The sequence below is a fragment of the Chaetodon trifascialis genome, chromosome 19, assembly GCF_039877785.1.
Source record: "Chaetodon trifascialis isolate fChaTrf1 chromosome 19, fChaTrf1.hap1, whole genome shotgun sequence".
NCBI lineage: Eukaryota > Metazoa > Chordata > Actinopteri > Chaetodontiformes > Chaetodontidae > Chaetodon > Chaetodon trifascialis.
Genome location: NC_092074.1, coordinates 4,988,453 through 5,008,430, shown reverse-complemented (window position 1 = coordinate 5,008,430; position 19,978 = coordinate 4,988,453). Strand labels below are relative to the sequence as shown.

Below are 19,978 nucleotides of genomic sequence, written 5' to 3'. Positions count from 1 at the left end.
AGTTAGCTCTAGTGTGATGGAGCCATGCATATATATATATATATACACACAAACTCTTTAAAACTACAGGGAGGTCTGTTCATAAGTGTTGAAGCTGGGGTTACTGTGTGAGGAAGGAGTGTGTAGCACACAACTCATGGGGCTAAAGGTTGCTGCAACTTTTGTCAACATTCATCCTTGTCAGAGCCATAACTTCCCGTGGATATTCCCATTGAAAATAGACATCCATAAATCTGCTCAGAAATGATAGGACATTCCTTGTAACTCCAGAACTTGCCTGAGAATTATCAAATTGTTGAAAGATTTGCTTTTTATTGAGAGATCTCTGCTGTGCTTCCAGTGTTACTGATCTTCATCGTGTGGATAAATGTATTCCAAAGTTTGTGTGTGTCTGAAGTTACATGAGGCTTCAGCTGTCTGAGTTAGTCAAATGAAAGGAGTATCTTTCAAAGTTACAGCATTATTAAAATGAAATTCCCTCTTCCTGAAGAAGACTGTAGCTTCTGTCATCTTTTTCATTGGAAACATGTTAGAAAGGATTCTTGTAATGTTCAGTTTGAGCAAGAGGAACGATGACAACAAGCAAAAACAGGTTTGGTGTACATACAGCATACAAGCATGTCTGTGTGTCTGGCCTCAGTAGAGAAACCTTCATTACGTAAAGTCTGGGATGATGTAAGTAGCTGGTCCATTCATGGGGGACATTCCCTTGTTTATTAAAAAATTACATTTTTGCCAGACTGAAAGCTCTCACAATCTGTGAATGTGGGGGTGTAGAGGGAAACTCCGAGATATGCTGGCCATGTAGTGATGTAGTTTCTTAAAATGCTTTGGTTGCCAGCTGAATCCTGTTCCAAGTGTGTGTGTGTGTGTGTGTGTGTGTGTGTGTGTGTGTGTGTGTGTGTGTGTGTGTGTGTGTGTGTGTGTGTGTGTGTGTGTGTGTGAGCATCTTTAAATGTCTATGACATACAATAATGTGCTTAATGTTTGTCAAATTCTTCTTGTCTTGTGGTGTCAGTAGTTCTCTTTATTATTAAAGAAATTCTATTTGCTAATCATATGCCGTACTTTGCTATCTATTAGCAAACCTTGTTTACCTCATCATCAGTCATTTATGCATGTATCTTTTGTAGAAATACATGGCAATTATATTCAGTGACTCATTACAAAACCCTTCTGTCCCACTCAAAATACATCAAAATGCATTTTCAACTGCATTATTGAAGATTTCATACATGCATGAGTCATCTATTGAGCAGCAGAAATTTGAATTAGTGAATGTATATTGTAATTAATTCATGACAACCAAACGTACGATCATTTCGCAGTCACGTACAGCTAACGTACATGAATTAACATACTGTGTGGACATACATAAACCATCTCGTTAGCCTGAGTTATGACTGAACAGACCACATGCATAATGGTGGCAGCTTCCTGGTTGGACTACATGACCCATCATACCCTCCAAAACATAATTTGAATTTTTAAATGCGTGAAATTCTCTGGGCTCTGTGGACACAATGACTGAAAAAATAACCTGTAGTAAAGTAACTCTGTTAATGCAGCTGGTCTGTTACATTAATATACAGTTATTCATTGTTACAGAATCCTGTTCATTTGTATCAGCTCTGGGGTCCATTGAAGGAAATTTCACCCTGTAAAAAGTAATGAGGCAATTGTGTATCAGTACATAAACAGCCCTCTCTCAGAGCAAAAGGCAGCATTTGGAATTCCCTCGTCATGTTTTCTCATGGTGGCTTTTCTCGAGTACTCATTTTCTGTATGACATATTTTCTACTTCATAACTCTAACAGCCCCACTGAAATAAGTCTCACTGGGATGCAAAAGCTCCAGGAAACTTCCTACAATTCCCCAAACTCACTCTGCTATTAATTACCACCAGGTTTTGTGTTTTGGTGACATTGGACACCTCATTTTACACAGCTTTAAGAGAGAGAGCTGTTTGTGTTTGCAAATATTGATTATGCTAAAAGCATCGCAATAATGCATGCAGACTCCATTATAGTGTGGATTTTCTCTTCAGCTTTTAAATCAGCCAGCAGGTGATAAATGGCTGTTTCATTGAAAATTCATTTTAAAGCTTTATTGAAAATCATTGTTCAGTGCTCATTTTCATGCACAGCAGCTGAAGTAATTAATTTACTGTATGGAGCTGACTGGATTTAGAAACCCAATAAACCCCAGCCCTGATACCTTTAGAACTCCATAACTGACGTGGGTGAAAAGATATTTGAATACTCATCATGCTTTGTTTGTCTTGTTGGGAACTTTTTTGCTCCAAGAGTCCAACAAGCTACTCTTTGTCAGGATACTGTATCCTTTGCTAAGCCCTCATCTCCTCACTTATACCTGTCAAGCTTTCCATTTTAGCATAGCACAAGTTTATGAACACACCGTCATACCTGAATGATGGAATAGGTTGGTTGGCAATGACTCCCAAAACGACATATATCACTGTTAGAGGGATGCAACAACAGGCCAACAGGCCAGTATGTCAAAGCCTGCGCTCATATCTTTATGACGTTAAGGTTGCCAAACACTTTAGGCACCAAAACTGCGTGGTGAGATTTGAGAATGCTGATTTTCAGTTTTCATTTCAGTTTTTTTGTACAGAATACTGACCCCAGTCGTAATAACCTGCTTAGCCTAACCTACAAAGTCAACCTTTACATTGACTCCAACTGCTGCTGGATAACAGGTAAAAACTATAAAACGCTATGTGACCAAATCACGGCATATGTAAAAGTGTGTCGGTATAAGAGATGGCGCTTAGAAATTAGGAGCAGCATTGTTTTTGTGTCGCAGGGTATCTAGTTAGCTTGAATATTACAGTATGATGGGGGAAAAAAGTTGGGATGCTGCCTAAAGCATAAATAAAACAGAATGTGATAACTTCTGAGAAGGCATCATTAATGCTGTAAGGTACAGACATGTTTTGCGGGAACATATGCTGCTAGACAGACAGACAGACAGACAGACAGACAGACAGACAGACAGACAGACAGACAGACAGACAGGCAGGCAGGCAGGCAGGCAGGCAGGCAGGCAGGCAGGCAGGCAGGCAGGCAGACAGACAGACAGACAGACAGACAGGTAGGCAGGCAGACAGACAGGCAGGCAGGCAGACAGACAGACAGACAGACAGACAGACAGACAGACAGACAGACAGGTAGGCAGGCAGACAGACAGACAGACAGACAGACAGACAGACAGACAGACAGACAGACAGACAGACAGACAGACAGACAGACAGTCCCTGAGCCACAGTCTGCAGGTGCTACAACAGCGTGGTTTCATAGTTGAAGAGTGCAGGTAATAGACTGGCCTGCCTGCAGTCCAGATCTGTCTCCCACTGAAAATGTGTGGTGCATTATGAGGCACAGAATAGAACAATGGACACCCTGAACTGTTGAGTAAGTTAAGTCGTCCTCAGTTCCCAAATACTTTAAAGGTGCTGTAACACAGCGGTAAACAGGCCCCTGTCCCTGCTTTGAAACATGTTGCAGGTGAAATCAGGGTATATTTACAAGTTTATCAGTTTGAACATTAAGTATTTTGACTTTGTGCTATATTTAATTGAATGCAGGTCAAAAAGCCTGGAGAGTGGATTTTTTTGTTGTTGTTGTTCTGATATATGTACAGTATATCGCTGTACAGTAACATTTTTGGACAAGCAACGCAGAGGTTAGGTATGTTTCACAAGAGAAAAGGCTTTGAGGATGCTGCTAGCATTCCAGTAAGCTGTACTAGCATTGTGGCTCTGAAGCAGTGGTGAAGACTACACAGTGGCTCTGTTGGTCGTGGATCAAGCTTTTCCTAACATAGCCTGCAGCCCTGCAAAGTAACTTCACAAAATACAATACAAAATACTTTGCTAAAGATACGATACCTGGCTTTGAAAGTAATGCTAGGTTACTGCAGGAGGTAGTAAGCTAGTTACTCTCCTAACATATGCAACTAACGTTAGGACAGTTAAAGGCACTGCTTAATCCATTCCCTGTACTTTTGCTAAGCGTCTGTCCATACTTTAGCTAGACTATAAAATCACTGCTCAGGGGACGGGTTTAGCAAACGGTTAATTTTCATAAACATATTCATCTACTATTTTGCCCACGTCTGCTGCATGATGGTGCCCGCTTAACTCATCATGCCATCTTTTTCCATACTATTTCCTTCCCCATTTCCTCCCATCATCTCCCTCCGTCCCTCCTTCCTTCCCCCTCCCACGGGGGTCTGGAACGGGTCAACTACCCGCGATGTGGTCTTTGCCCTCTGTGGTAGGTACTTCCATTCCCCAACGGACACTAAGGAGCTGCTCTACGACCCGGCGTCCGTGATGAATGGTGACACACTCAAGTTCTGCCTGAAGGAAGCCTGGTGCAAGCTGTCCTTTTTCGTCCTCTCCTTCTTCTACTATCTCTACTGGTGAGCACATGACAGGCAGTGTGGGGAGATAATTGGATTACATGTAAAGAGATTACATTAATCTGATTACAACAGATGAAGTAAAAAATAATGAAACTGAACTGAAGCTACTTAAAATATATAGACCAGAAGGGAAAAACTTTGAAAATGTGAAAATGAGCACTCACATCATATGTTTGATTCCAACTCTATTGCTATCACATGGTTATTTAACTTGGTTTGATTTCCCAGCTCTGATGGAGCAATGTGAGTGCAAATCACTGAATAAAGTAACCATTTCTCTAGCAATCACATGCAAGTTCTTCCACATAGTGGAGATCTGTAAGGTTGCTTAGGTTTACTGTCAGGCCCACAACTGCTAATGCATGTGATGTTGAGAGAATTTGATTCTTTACTTCAATGACAAGCACTACAAGAAGGCTCAGGCACACAGTTGAAGGATAAATCTTTTGGATAAAGTGTTCATTTTATACATAAGAAGGTAGCTCTGTAAATTATGGTATGTTTGGCATTGCACACAGTTCATTTACCTGTGCAATGTTTTATGATATGTCCAATGTTTTTGCTAAAATGTTCTGCTGTTACATGATAACAATGCACTCTGTGTTCCTGTCCATGTCTAATAATGCTGTTATTAATCACTGCGGATTCTTGTTCCATGTGTCATGTGGGTGCTGCAGTGTGTGGAACCTGGACATATCCCTCTAATAGGTCTTATCAATGGAAACACTTAAAGGTACAATCCTTATTTTTTGACCTTTTATTCTATGGTAGTGAAGTGAGACAGAAAAGTATTACAAGAAAATCTGACCCTAGTGGTCTTCCATATACTGCCACACTGTAGAAGAACCAAGTTTGAGATTTTTGTGGAGCCATGTTGGTTACAGATAGTAGTTTTTGATGAGCTCCAAGATCAATTTTCAGGTTTTTAGCAGCCAGATGTGGCAGTATTAGCATGGAAGAGGATTTTTGATGATTATCCCATAACCCAAAAAGGATTGCAACTTTAACATGGAGTTGTTCTTGTATGTGTGTGACAATGCTGTGACTAAACATTTAACACACATTTTAAGGCCCCATCCTTGTAGAGAAGTGGTGTGCTGTTGATATGAACTGTTGTTATTTTAGGCAGTAGGTAGTAGGTAGTCACCTGTTAATGGTGATGTTAATATGTTTATCACAGCAATACCACACAGGTAGAAAAGCAACATCATGAGCAATGTGGCGAGTGTTGTTGTTATTCTATAACACAAGATACAAATTTTGGGTGCATTTGGTTTGCTTTTTGATTAAAAAAAAAAACCAAGCAAACAAATTGCAGTCTGCAACCTCACATTCTGTACTAAAATCGACATATATCAGGGATGAGGTGCTGTTTCTTGTTAATTGTCCATGTTTGTCAAGATAATGTGATTTTTTTTTTTTTTTTAGAAAAATGTTTAGAAATTTTATGTCATTCAATTCAATTCAATTCAATTTTATTTGTATAGCGCCAAATCACAACAGAAGCTTGACGTCTTTCTCTTGGAGGAAGCACATTGTTCTTACAGCTACAGATATTATTGATAGTACCATGCATTAAGTTAAAGACGATGCATACATGTATAGCAATGGTATGTAGTCAATTTTATTTTTGTCAAAGATTTTCAATTCAATTTGAAATGGATTGAAATACAGCATGTTGCATCATGTCCTGAGTTTTCTGAAAGTAGGTCACATGGCACAGCAAACAAGGTTGTCAGGTTTAAAGAGTCGACTTTCTACTTGTTTTCCACTGAAAGCAATAATGTCCTTTGAAACAATTGTTAGATATTACAAAGGCTACAGACAATGAGGATACAGTATTCTCCCTCCTGGCATGGTATAGTGGAAGAAAGTAAGGGAAAAAAGAAAGGAAAAGAGCTAATTTCTAATGCTTCAATTTATATCATCCATTTTCATACCAGTGCCTACATCAGTCAATTAAGCCAGTGTGTTGTTGATTAAATGAAGAGGACATTTTGTAGGTCAGTTTAAACTTTAAAGGACTGCACTGGTGGTTTTCAATATGTTAGCTCATTGACAACAAATGTGTGAACTTTACACTATTTAACTTAAAGACTCAGGGGAAATGCTGAGCAGTAATGTAAAGTATATATGTTGTTATTTATTCTACTAAAATATTCAAATTGATTTGTATGACTTGAGTGTGCTACAAAAACAGAAATCACCAGGCAGAGTGCAGCTTTATATTAATATTTGGGGCCTAATAGTGGTGTACCTTCAGCACGATTAACTGGGCCTCAACAGTGATGTTGTACTGATATAGTATTTAGACAGACAAGGTGAAAGCGCATTCAGGCAATGTGCTTTGGTCCTGTTGAGGACACTGGGTGTCAGTGGTTGTAAGCCGAGCATTCATCTTGAACTTATATCATTTTGCTTCTCCATCTCACTCCATCCTGTCCTGCTCTAGCTCATGTTGGACTGATCTGCTGTTTTAGTGACCACTGGCGGCGGCAGCAGCAGCAGCAACAGTGAGGTACTTCCCTTCAAAGCAGGGCGATGAGCCGTTCACTTTCAATTCCGGCAAGTTCAAGAGGGCCAGTTTCTTGAAATTATTTAACATTTTCAACATATAAACCATGGTGTGATTTTTATATCACATATAATATTGATTTCTTTGGACAGAGGCTTCCTGGCCATCAGCTGCTTAATTGGGTTGAGCAATTCATTTTTGATACCTTTATTAAAAAAATCATTCATTTTGTGAATAAACCATAAACTACTGTAGAATATATTTTGTTTATAATATCTTTGTGCTCCACAAAGAGAATGATCAGCCAATTAAAATCTAAAGAGATGGTGTTGGCCAATATAGCAAAATATAAATAAGACTGAAAACCAGGGTCTAGCCAGGATTTCTTTAAGATATGATTTGCTATAATTTATCAATGCAGCCTAGAGGCATAGCACCAAGAGTGGTCTCACTTACACAGGTTGTGAACAAATCCCCAAAGCTACAATAGTTATTGGAAGGGGAAAAAAAATGAATCCAAATACAAATATTAAAAAGGGACACCGCTGACTGAATACATCACTGTCTGTACAGGTGTTTGTGCCTCCAGAGGGAGCTATGTGAAGTCTGACATGTGAGTCAGTGTGGGTTGGAGCTGAAGTTTAGCAGACCTCTGTGGCCCACTCCTCCTCTCTGTTTGAGGCTAGCGGCTTGGGGCTCCATTAGCCACCACTAGCATAACATGCCCAAATCTCCAGCCAGTTAGTGGTTGAGTTGCATTGTGGGTAATTCCAAATAAAGTGATTTAGATCACCTGAATAAAGCGGTGGGTTGTTTACAGCCTGTGTGACTTACTGGCCTGCATTGACATTCTATACATTTATTTTAATTATGACTGTAATTTAAGTCATCATAACAAATATAAACTAAGACAATCGACCAGGTTGCAGGAAATCTTTAACTTAACTGGGTAGTTCCAATGACACGCAATGGCTGAAAACCAACGCTAATTTGAGAAGTGAACTCCTGGTTTACAGACTAGGATGATGGTCAGTATAAACAGTGAGCCAGTTTTAAATGACTTTTTTCTGGTGCTTATATACAGTAGCGGGGGGTAAAGAGGTAGTTGAACTGGAAGTGAAGGGGTCTGAAACCTGCTTCATGAGGCTTGTTTCTGTTTTCTTGCCCTGTGACACCCACCCTTCTTCTTCACTGCTCCCCAAAACCAAACACACCAGCACGGCTCGCCTGCATCTGGAACCTAAAGATCCACCCCCTCACAATAAATCTCACTGCCCATGCACACACACACGCAGACATGCACAAAGGCACCATGTATGCACATCATGAAACTGTGCATGCCCTCACAGACACACACTCAGCTCCACCTGAGCGCTCACCTCCACACCTGGGTGACAGATGATTTAAAATCCTTTTGAGTTGCTCAGTGGAGTTTATCTGCTGCAGATGATCCAGTGGAATTACTCTATAACTCTTGATTTTGTCCACCTGTGCACAACAGAAGGACAGAGACACAGGCTCAGAGGGCATCAAGCAGACGTGAGCTAAATATAATTTTCATAGGGTTTCACCTATCGGACACATTTTTGCTTATGTCAATACTGTAAATAAATTAAATTCCTCAATAATCAATTATAAATGAGTCAAGAAGAAGACACCCGTGCACAATGTGTTATATTAAGTTTTAATATAAATACTATAGAGAACTTCCCTCCTCGTTAGCTCCTGTCTGCACAGGCCCTGCTGAGCTCGGTGCTGTCTCACTCTTCTCTGCTGTAGCTTCTCTCACAATGGATGATAATGAAGCCCTGTCTGATAAATGGAGCTCGCCACAGAGTGTGACCTGTGACCTTTACCCTTCAACCCCTTTACCTTTTCTTCCCTCTCTCCTCCTGAACTTGTTTCTGTCACAGGGATGCTGTTGAAATGTGATGTCCTCCAGTAACTAATACTTTTCTGTTGCATAATATGTACAGGTTTCCCGTCTTTTCTCCGCTTGGTTTAACCCCTGTGGTGTAATATTCTGGCCCTCAGCATGTTGTTGTATGCTGCTACCTACGTGCTATCCTGCTGTACATTTACAGGTCTAAGATGTTTTATCATATTTGTTGTTCTTCCCATCTTCCCGGACATAAAAAGGCAGACCTTTCTATTTTCTCCCAAGCATGCACACACAAGGTTAACTGTGGCTCATTAGCCAGACAGATGTTGAAAACTAGTGGAACATGAAATAGGCGACATCTGTCACGAAAGGAGAGCGCTTAATATGAAATGTTTTTTACAGGTAAGGAATGGCCTTACCATAAATTATGCCTTAAATCCTTAATTTAGGTAACATAGATAAATATCAACAACAAAAATTATGTATTTCTAACATAATATTTACATATAAAGGGAGTGAGCCACCATCAGTTACAAATCACGTTTTCCACTGGTAGTGCTGCTGTACGGTGGACAAACACAATCCATTTTCCAGTGAAGCAGAAGCAAACGTATACATTCATTGTTTTTGCTTGTGTCACAGTGTTCAATGATGTGTATGTGTTTGCCAGTGGACTAGATTAGATTGAAACTGTATGCTGCTGTCGGCACTTATAGGTTCATAGGAAAAGCTGTCTACTAAAAGCCAACATTATTCCAGTAACACAAGAAGTTATCAAACTCAAGTTACTCTTTTTATGATGTAATGTTGTTAGTCCGTCGCACTGGCTGATTAAAAGAACAAACACCGCCGGCAGCAGATTGTATCAGCTGTAGCTAATTAACATTAATGCAGCGAGAAACTTGCTAAAAGACCAAACTGAAACTCAAACACCGTCTAACATCACTGTGTGATTGGGACTGGGCTGTGTGTTCTAGTTCAGTCGTGACCAATAGATTGGTGAATCTTGTCTGGCAAAACGATCAGGATTCAAGAGTGGGAATAAAATAGTTATATGATTTTTTTTTTTTTTTTTTTACTTTTATGTAGAATTTCAGTGTATCACCTCCCCTGTTGTGAATCAGGACCTCCAGTATTTGATCAACTAGCAACTAACTGTGGTCTGTTGGTCCACTGCTTTGGTCCACACTGACAAGCCCATTGGACAAACTATTGGACGACTGCCATAAAACTTTGTACAGACATTCACGGTCCACAGAGAATAAATCCTCCTGACTTTGGTGATTCTGTCACTTCATCTAGCACCGTGAGGTTGACAGAGTTTGGAACTTTTGACAGTTTTTGATCAAAAAAGTTCAAGAACCAATCAAAGGATGCCTGTAAAATTTGCTGCCCACATTCACCCCTCCCTCAGGTTGAATTGTAATAACTTTATTGATCTTCTGACTTTTCATCTTGCGCATCATTAATTTTAATTGGCCCAGCACCTTAGTTGACTAAATACCTGAAAAACTTCTAACAGCCTGAGCTGCACTAGGTGTTGCATAAGTCGCAAATGTTAGCAAGCTTACATGTTAAATTAACATGATGAACATGGTAAACAGCTGAATATCCACAAAAAGATTCTGTAGACTCTTAGCCTCAGTTGAGCTTAAGTGAATTTAGTACGAGACTCAGATTTGATAAAATGCTATTGAACCCCAAATATAGTTACAAATGAATAGCTGATACTATAATAAATAAATGATAGATACAAACAATAGCAATAAAGTCATCATTCTCAAGATATTATACAAATCATGCAAAGCTACAAAAACATCAAAACAGTAATGCAATGATATGCAATACGTGGCAACATATACTATTTAGTGTATGTAGCCACGCAACGCAATATGGAGCAAGAGAACACAAAAGTACTGTTAATAACCATGTTATGCACACATTAGCCATCCAGAACAGCAAAACATCAAAGTGAAATTTCAACCAGTCGTATCAGTTTTAGTAAGTTGTTAGCAGAAGTAGTTTGCAAGTTAGTGTGTTATCACACACTAAAGCCATGAAATAAAACCAGAAATAACTTCACAACAAATCACCCACATTCAGGAATATCCCCAATGAGCAGCACACATGTTCATACCAGCAAACTATATGAAGACAGTCAAACATTATATTTAACAGGGTTTGGACAAAGCTTTGCCGACTTCCTGTAAAAACCAAAAAGTTGCCTCAGAAAATTCATGAAAATGCCACAAGCTGCCTGGTGTGCACTGGGTGTTGTGGCAACTGATTAGTGTTCAGTGAAAATTCCATAACAAGTGGAGGGAATTGGATTTGTCTTCCTTTGTGTTTCACCTCACACATGCATGTGCTGCGCTGCGCTCTAATTAGAGCTACAATAATTGGATGTTGCCTCGCTGGCGCACGTTTTTCCTGCATAATAAGGTGTCACATGAAGAGCCTGTGTTCAGCACTAATTCACCTCACATTGGCTCTGCTGTTAATGGGATTTATGTGGACTTGGACACATTTATAATACAATTCCAGATCTAGTGGCTGGTAGTACTTGAGAGGAGCATCCAACCCAACTGGGCAAACAGTAACCTCCTAACCTCCTCCTCCAGACAATCTTTAATGCTAATAAATGATTGACATTGACATGGGGACAACTGTATTCAATGTCCTGCACAAATCTTGGGGTCAGAACATTTTAAAATTACATTCAAAATACTTAATAGAAACAATGAAGCCACTGTAGCACCAAAAATATATTTCTGTTCAACTTTAAGCCAGTCAGTGAGATTTTATGGTGATCAACATGTTTCTCATTGTCATGTCGTAGATATTCTGCATTTGGAGGTGGGGGTAGAGTCATTTTTCTGGATGTTTAAATAGCTGGGATGAGAGAAGATATGTTAACGTGAACAGGAGGGTTAAACAAATACAGAGCTTCCATTATATTTCTTCTCTTCCTTGTCTATTGTCTAAGTGCCGGTATTCCTCTTTTTTTTCTCTGCAGTATCTCATATAAGAAGTCATATTTTAGCATACGTAATGTTCTGTTAATGTTTAATTAGGCTGTGAAAGTGAAGGAGCTGTAATTTAAAGAGCTACAAGACAATCTACTAATGACGATGCCAGCTCTCAGAGGTTTTAATGGGAGGAGGTCAAGTCTCTGAGGAGGAAGCAATGTTTCACTCTTGATCTGTCTGTCTCTCCTCTCACATGTATCCTCCTCCTGTCTCTCTCTCTCTCTGCATCATATTTTCTCACTGTCCATGGATATTCATGAGTCAACAGAGTGAACTTGCAGTCTTCTCGCCAGCAGAGATTAGTGGAGGTGTTAGGAGTTCAGAGAGGCCTCAGGGATGAACACAAACGTTTGGAAGCATTAGTTACTGTCAGCAAGGTGCTGATCTGTTCTTGTCAAGTCCCAGCTCCATGAGACAAGTGTTGAATCCGCAATCTGTGATTTTGGCTGTTGCTGTTTCATGCGGTCCTTTATTAATCTCTTTTTCAGGTAAACATCAGACGTCACTGTGTCTTTGGTCAAAAAAAGGAAAAAACAGCGAAAAAGAAAAGCTTCATGGTGGTGAAATCACTGTGTCACTTTGCAGCTATGTGTGTTTTACAGCTTGTTTTGTACGCGCTCATTGCATTACATGATGCTCATCAGCTTTTGCTTTTTCTTTTGCATTCAGTGGCAATTTTTCTACAGCTGCAGTTTTGTTTTTCTTTTCAGAAATGAAAAAAACAGCACAAACATGCCAGGAAGGATTGTTGGTTTTACACTTTTAGGTCATGGTAAAAACCTACAAATGGAAAATTAAGACTTTTAATGTGGAAACACAATGTTATTGGTAATATTGTAAAAAAAAAAAAAATAATAATAATAAATAATAATAATAATAATTTAAAGATGGTTTATCACAATATTCATTATGTTGTGGAACATACAGCATATATTATCTAGCTTGTCTAACAGGTCATTTTGTGCATTTCACACCAGTTGCAGGTCAGGATTCAGCTTTGTGATTATTCTTCAAACACACAAAAAAATACATTTTTCACTAAATTAAAGCCACTTGGAAAAGTAATACAGTGTTTCAGTATTTGAAACTACAAGGGAGTTAAAGCCCTATATAAAGCCCTGTGTGTTGCTATAGTTACAGATGATAAACCTTAAAATCATTTTTACTTCAAAATTATGTACATAGCACAAGCAAACATAGCTCAAACAGTGTGAGATTTCATTTTGGTCGAACTGCTGCAGTGTTTGTTCAGCCACAGACTTTGAGAGGACGGGGATAGTACAGACACTCCGCATCAAGACGTCAAGATAAGCCGTTTCATCATGAGCGGTCTTTGCCTCACTAGGCACCTTTCATGTACACTCGTGTCTCTCTCTGGACTTACTACAATCTAAACTGGCTCTAGACTCACGGCTGTGTTCACACATACTCTGTTATTGCACAACAAAGCCTTGAAGAGGGTTTTATGTGAGTAAAAAAGCTGTTTATTTTAGCATCTGTGTTCCTGTGATTCACATATGATCCCAGCACTTGCTCTAGACACTGTAGAATAAATTATATATAGTAGTTTTTTTAACAATTCTGACATTATAATAATTGTTTCCGACATTTTTCTTCTGTTAATAATTGTGAGAAACACAAGCGTTGGTCGTTCCTTCCATTGACTGCTTGGAAAAAAAGCAGTCATGTCATGTCCTATTGTTTGCTCTGCAAAATAGATTAGAACAGCTTATTGCTTCTCTGTCAAGATGTAATAGTGCTCCCAGATGCTTCTGTCATAATATTTTGCAAAATAGACCAAAAAAGTTACACCATACAACTGAGCAGTGGCTACTATAGCTGCAATTACAGAGTAATGCTAAGACCAAAAACACTGTTAAGGTCAAATGCAAGAGGCTGCGTTCATATGGATGTACTGCTTTATGTAATATTATCCAGGAAGATTTGAGTTATAGATCAGTGAGTGTGAGGCCTTATCAAATGCCGAACCAGTGCGCAGTGGTTTAGAAAATCACAGGATTTTGCTATTGCTGTCCCGTCATTAACCTCCGTCTTCATGATAAATTACCGTTGGTGGAAGGCATCTTTTACTGAGGTGAAAGTACAGTGTGACATTCTTAAAATACTCTTTTACAAATACTGGACTTAAACTATGACTTACGCAAGTAAAAGTATAAAAGTATTAGCATTAAGCGTACATTAGTATTAAGTACACTTAATTTACATAATCTTGCTAATACAGCGTTTTTAAGCATTCAGTAGGCATAGTTGCCCATTGCAGATTATAATTATTAAAGCATTAATGTGGTCATCACTTTCATGTTGCAGCTGGTACAGATGAGGCTCATTTTAATTAGTTACTGGTGGATGGCTTCATCTATACCCATCTTTCATAATTTATTCATTTATTTATATTTTGTATTAATGATCCAAATGTAAATGTGAGTAACTAGAATCAAGCTGTCAAATACATGTAGTAGTGTAAAAATACTCATTTAAGTACATCAATACTGTATTTAAGTACAGTACTAGTATAAATGTATTCAGTTAAATTTCACCACTGCAAGCTATGTTGTATTTGTTGCCAGCAGAGTGGCTCATTGAAATGAATGAGAGAGCTGACTGAATACTAATGTGAAAATGTGTAATGTGAAAATGTGGAGACTGCATTTCTACTGTTTACCTTACAGTTGCAATTACAGAAGAGTCATCAAGTCTGCAAACAGCAATATCAGTCTAATATTTGCTAACTTTAGCCACCATACACTGCTGGTCATACCAAACCAAGTAAGGCTGCTGAAGCAAATACCCCAAGTGTTGCTTATGAATTCAACTTTCCACTTGCAAATGGAGGATTGTGTTATTCCTTTGGTCACAAATTACATAATCTTGCTTTAACCCATTATTATTGCTGCTATAACATCACCAATCATGGTGTTGAATTATAATTCAAACAAACAGGATGTGTGAACACAGCATTAATCTGAATAATGCAGATTATGAGAGAAAAGCTTCAAAGGGACATCATGTATAAAGGTTTGCTGTCAGCAACTAAAATAAATAAGTCTGCGCCTGAGTTTCTGTCTTTCAAGAACACAAACAGACTCCCCATTAAAGCTGCTTGCAGTAGAGACAGCACTATTGAGATGAATCAGCAGAAAAACTAACTATGGATCAATGAAATGTTTGAACACACACACACAATGTCTAATGCTCCATTCGAATGCTTCAAACAGGCCACTAGATCATTTGAACTGTTATGTAATTTTCACTTTGTCACCTCCTGCCTGCCTGTCCAATCAGACAAGTGTTGACTCTCTTCCTACTTCCTGTTTCTTCTTCTTGTGTTGCAGTATGATCTACTCCTTGGTTACCTCATAACAACTGATATATCAGCAACTGGAGAGAAACAAACAAAAAAAAAACCTCTGGATACACAGACTGCCGTTGTCTCGGTCTAGAATCGAAAGACAGGAAATTTAAAAGTAAAGAAGAGAAAGAAAAAGATGGAGGATGAAGCCTCTTTTCTGCTTCACCACCTTAAGAAGAAAGGACATGTTTTCTGCTGAACTGTATATAAAAACTGAAGACTAACACTCCTGTTTACAGTTTGACCGGTCATAGAGAGACCTGAGTTAATCACTGCCTGGCTAACGTTTGTACCACGCACACACCACACACACACACACACACACACACACACACACACACACACACACACACACACACACACACAAACACACATCCACAGCCTCCTCTGGAGTGGTGCCGTACTCACTGTACAGTAGCAGCACCGGTAGCCCAGAGGATGAAGAGCACAGTAGCGTTTGCACAGTTTGTCTCAGGCACAGCATGGTGAAGCACTGTCCAGCCCAGCGCAGCTCACCGACCCTCAGTCATTCCCCCTCGACGCCTCGCCAACCGTAGCTTCAGCGGTGAGTCAGCAACGAGGGATAGACGGACGAGTGGATGGATCACACTGTACAGAAAAGAGAAAGCTCTGGAGCAGCCAGTTCCTGATATTTCCCCCCCGGACGGCACATACAGTCCATGGCCTGTGGGTTTTTTCTTTCTAACATTACGTGAATGGCTTTTGTGACGTGTGCATTTTGGTGTATTCTTTAAAAAAAAAAAGGCATTTCTAATTGATCTACAGCAAAAGTTATTCTATACAGCAAATGCCTTCTTAGTGTTGTCCTAGTGTCGTTCTATTGTGGGAAACTTTTCTAAAAGTCCAACTAAAAGCTGACACCTGTCTAAGCTTTTATAGTAGAGGAGCACACATTCTTTGCACAAATAGCGTCTTTGATCTTGCACAATATTTGCAATATTTGGCTATATATTAGAGATCATTTATGATAGGTGAAGGTCTTCCAACATGAAAAGAACTATCCAGCCCTATTTGAAGATGGGGAGACAATGTGAATCTTTTCTAGCTCGATTTACACCATGGACCAAAATGTCTTTTCAGTATTAAAATTGATTTAGTTACGTCTATTTGTGAGATAGCTTGCCTTCCTGCTCTATTTCAAACAAAATAATGTTTTCCAATGTAACCACACCATTATAAGACAGAATGAGTAGTGAATAAAGCAGAAGATGTGAAAGGTGCCAAGCATTACTCTTTGATGAAAAGCAACTGCAGCAGATGGTGACATCACAAAGAAAAAGAAAGTGTCTGAGCTGTCTGGGAATGTTGAGATACTGGTCAATTCTGAGGTCAGGCTCAGGTTCAGGTCATCATCCCTGCAGCTGGAATGAATTCAGTGTCTTGCTCACAGACACTTACTATAAGCAGGGCAGGTGTTTGAACCTGCATCTTCCATGTGTAGCACAGTTTTGTAACTAGGCCGCTCTTTAGATCTTCACGATCATTGTCACATGATGAGCTCACTTTGCAAGCCGCTACTCAAGGAGCAGATAGGAATGCCCAGTTCTTGTTGTTTTCTCTTATTATAATTCAAGCATTTTCTATCCTTACTGTGTATGTGACCGACCAAGTTGAATTTAGATATTGTTTATGAAATAAAGTATTTTAAAATCAAGTATTTGGTGTATATGTATATGTATGTATGTATGGTTTGGTATATACTTTTTATTTGTGCCTTGTGCAGAAAATGCAAAATCACCACCAGGGAACAAGAATGGAAGCTAATGCTTGAAGGATCTGCGGGTTTACAGTATCAGAGGGAAACTCAAGTAATTTTCAACTTCAACCCTATTTTCTAATTTTTTTTTTTTTTTTTTTGGGGGGGGGGGGGGGGGGTCTAAGTGAGTAAGGGGGACAACAGTCATTCAAATTAGTCCTCTATTGAGCGAGACCGCTGCAGCTGGCAGTCACAAAACGGGCTGCAATGTAATCCCTCAGGGAAACTGCAGACCCTCAGTATACATCCACTGAAAGTGCTTTTTCCACTAGAGTCCAGGCTGGAAAATACCAATGTTTTCCTTTAACTATGCACAAGATATATTTCTGCACTTTGCTTGGCAAAATGATAAAAATAACACAGACCAGGCATGCACCTGGTGCTGTGCAACTCTCTTTAAGCTGTTGGGTGGAAGTGAGACAAGTCCTAGAAACACTTAATGCCCATTTACATCTTGACTGTTAGCAACACAAATCAAAGCTGAACCATGCATCATGTACTATCATGAAAATCGAGCCCCTTGGCAGATGGTCACTGTCATTAAAAACAAAAACTGCATATCTGTTCCGAATAAAGGTTTAAATTTCTCTCACACATAATGAAAAAAGCTTTTTGTTTTCTTCAACCTCCTCAAATAAGGCAAAATCAAAGCCATTTCTTATTAAAACACACTTGCCGTGATGGAACATGCAGCAGATCAATTAAGCTAAGGGGGTTTTCAGCCCTCCGCTACACATTGGGCCGAAGAACGCCCCTTAGCTGTGGTATAATGAGCGTATATCACGGCCTGTCGTGATGTATTGTTTTATAAAACGGTTGCCAATAATGGCAATATTAAAGAGGAATACACAATAATTTTCATGTAGTTTTTAATTAAACAGAAATACATTTTATCTAATAAAATAGCCCCGCTGTGAAGAAAATAGTCCCACCTCTCCGTGCGTTAGCTCTGCATGTCATCTATTCCTCGCCTTCTTTTTGGGAAAAAGTCACTGCTCAGTCAACTCTACCATTGTTAACTCTATCTGGAAGTGAAAGTTAACCTTAAACATGTGAATTCAGCTTATTTAATCTATTTGTTAACATCAAAACACCACAGCAACTTTTTGCTACCTACTGTAACAGGTTGTTGTCACGGATACATTGTTGCTTCTCTGACAATCAGCCCCGTAAACATGCGAGCCCCCCCCCCACACACACACACAGTTAACTATGAGTGAGCGGTCCGGAAGAATCCACCCAAAACCTCAATGAATGAGGTTTTTTCTTAAATAGTTTTAGCTTTGAGTGATCACTGACTTTATTAAGCCGACTATACTGTATGTGACATCGCGGCAGGCACCTGGAGACGCAGCAGCGGCATCTGAATATCATGACTTTAAAAGCACCAAATTACTTGCCTTGACAAATTTTGTTAGTAAATAATGTGAAGAATTGTAAAATATCATTTCCATCAGGCTGTTCAATCAGACAGTGACAGATCACCCAATAGAGCCCTGTAAGTGTCATAGTCGCTGTCAAGGTGCTGATCCTGTGACTGTCATTGTACAGGAGCTGCTCCTATTTGACTCCTAATTACTCATTGAAGCACAGTGCAGGATTTTATAATCTAATCTAGCTAATAATAATACGGCCCGTTGTCATGGAAACATTGCTTCCCTGAAGCGGAGTGATATGCTGTGATAAGGCTTTTTAGAATAGTAGCTGTGGTGTACGCTCATATCACAGTTAACAGCCAATCAGATTGCCGGATTTCACCTTTCCGTTTTATATTGTAATACACACACTGTACCAGGACACAGTGGTGAGGAAAATATTAAAATCTTGTCCGACATTAATACATTATTCAACCAATTGGGGGCAGCGCAACAACTGTCAGTGTGATGGCTAACATGTTAGCAAACAGTTGCCTATTTACGCATCTAGCAAGCATGGAGCAACATTAATATTCATTTGTCGTAGTCCAATATTCACTCTTATAGCTCTTTTTTGGTCTCCACCACATACTTTAGCTGTTTAGCTTTTAAAATCTGCCACTATGCTCACCGTTAGTCACCAACTTTTCTTCTATTTGGTGCCGAGCAGGTGGTCTACAGTGCGTTTATCAGAGATTTCTTTATAGGAAACAGCTGCCTGCTGCAGCAGAAAAATGACATTGAAAAGAGCAGTGAGATGGAACCAAAACTTTAGAACCAAAACAGTGAACTGAAAGAGACTGCAGGGGGTCGGTAATAATTCTCTGTGGGTTTGTCACTATGAGCAACCCCTTTGAGGTTACACATGCAGTGAAAGTAGCGGAGTGGTGCAGCTTTAATTAGCAGTAGTAACAGCAGAATGTATGATATACCTCACTTCAAGTAAAAGTCCTGCATTAAAACCAGGTAAAAGTGCAGAGGTATTGTCAGCAAAATGCACTTAAGGTATCAAAATTAAAAGCAATGATAAACCAGAGTCTGTCAGTGTCATATTATTTCATATTCGACTGCTGGATTAATATTGTTGCTGCATTAAAATGTAACAGAACAAGAGACAGTGAGCCCTCGTACTTGACCAGTGTCCCTGAGAGAGTGACAGAATAGTTCAAACGTGTGTGTGTGTGTGTGTGTGTGTGTGTGTGTGTGTGTGTGTGTGTGTGTGTGTGTGTGTGTGAGTGTGTGTGTGTGTGTGTGTGTGTGTGTGTGTGTGTGTGTGTGTGTGTGTGTGTGTGTGTGAGTGTGTGAGTGTGTGTGTGTGTGTGTGTGTGTGTGTGTGTGTGTGTGTGTGTGTGTGTGTGTGTGTGTGCAGGTGAGCAAGTGCCTGTCCAGGCTGTGGCAGACCATTGCTGACAGATTGGTGACAGCCTGTCTTCCCAGTATGCACCTGGGTGCTGTCCACATCGCTGCCATATATTTCATCATAATTAAAGCAGGCTGCTGACCTTTTGGCCCATCGTTACGTGTGTGTGTGTGTGTGT

The 19,978-nt window shown here is 39.6% G+C and overlaps 1 protein-coding gene across 4 annotated transcripts in view; it reads left to right on the top strand.

The window, feature by feature from the left end:
* Window positions 1-16,923, top strand: part of cnih3 (cornichon family AMPA receptor auxiliary protein 3) — an 84,272-nt gene extending 67,349 nt beyond the window's left edge. The window contains exons 5-7 of one of the 4 annotated variants that reach the window (XM_070987985.1): window positions 4,306-4,449; window positions 5,130-5,185; window positions 15,232-16,923. In XM_070987985.1, coding sequence (XP_070844086.1) covers window positions 4,306-4,449; window positions 5,130-5,157 — 172 coding nt within the window. In that variant the 3' untranslated portion in view covers window positions 5,158-5,185; window positions 15,232-16,923. Of the gene's footprint in view, window positions 1-4,302; window positions 4,450-5,129; window positions 5,186-6,904; window positions 7,124-15,231 lie in introns of those variants that run through there. The other 3 variants (XM_070987982.1, XM_070987984.1, XM_070987983.1) reach the window with 3 other exon arrangements.
* Window positions 16,924-19,978: the final 3,055 nt, after the last annotated feature.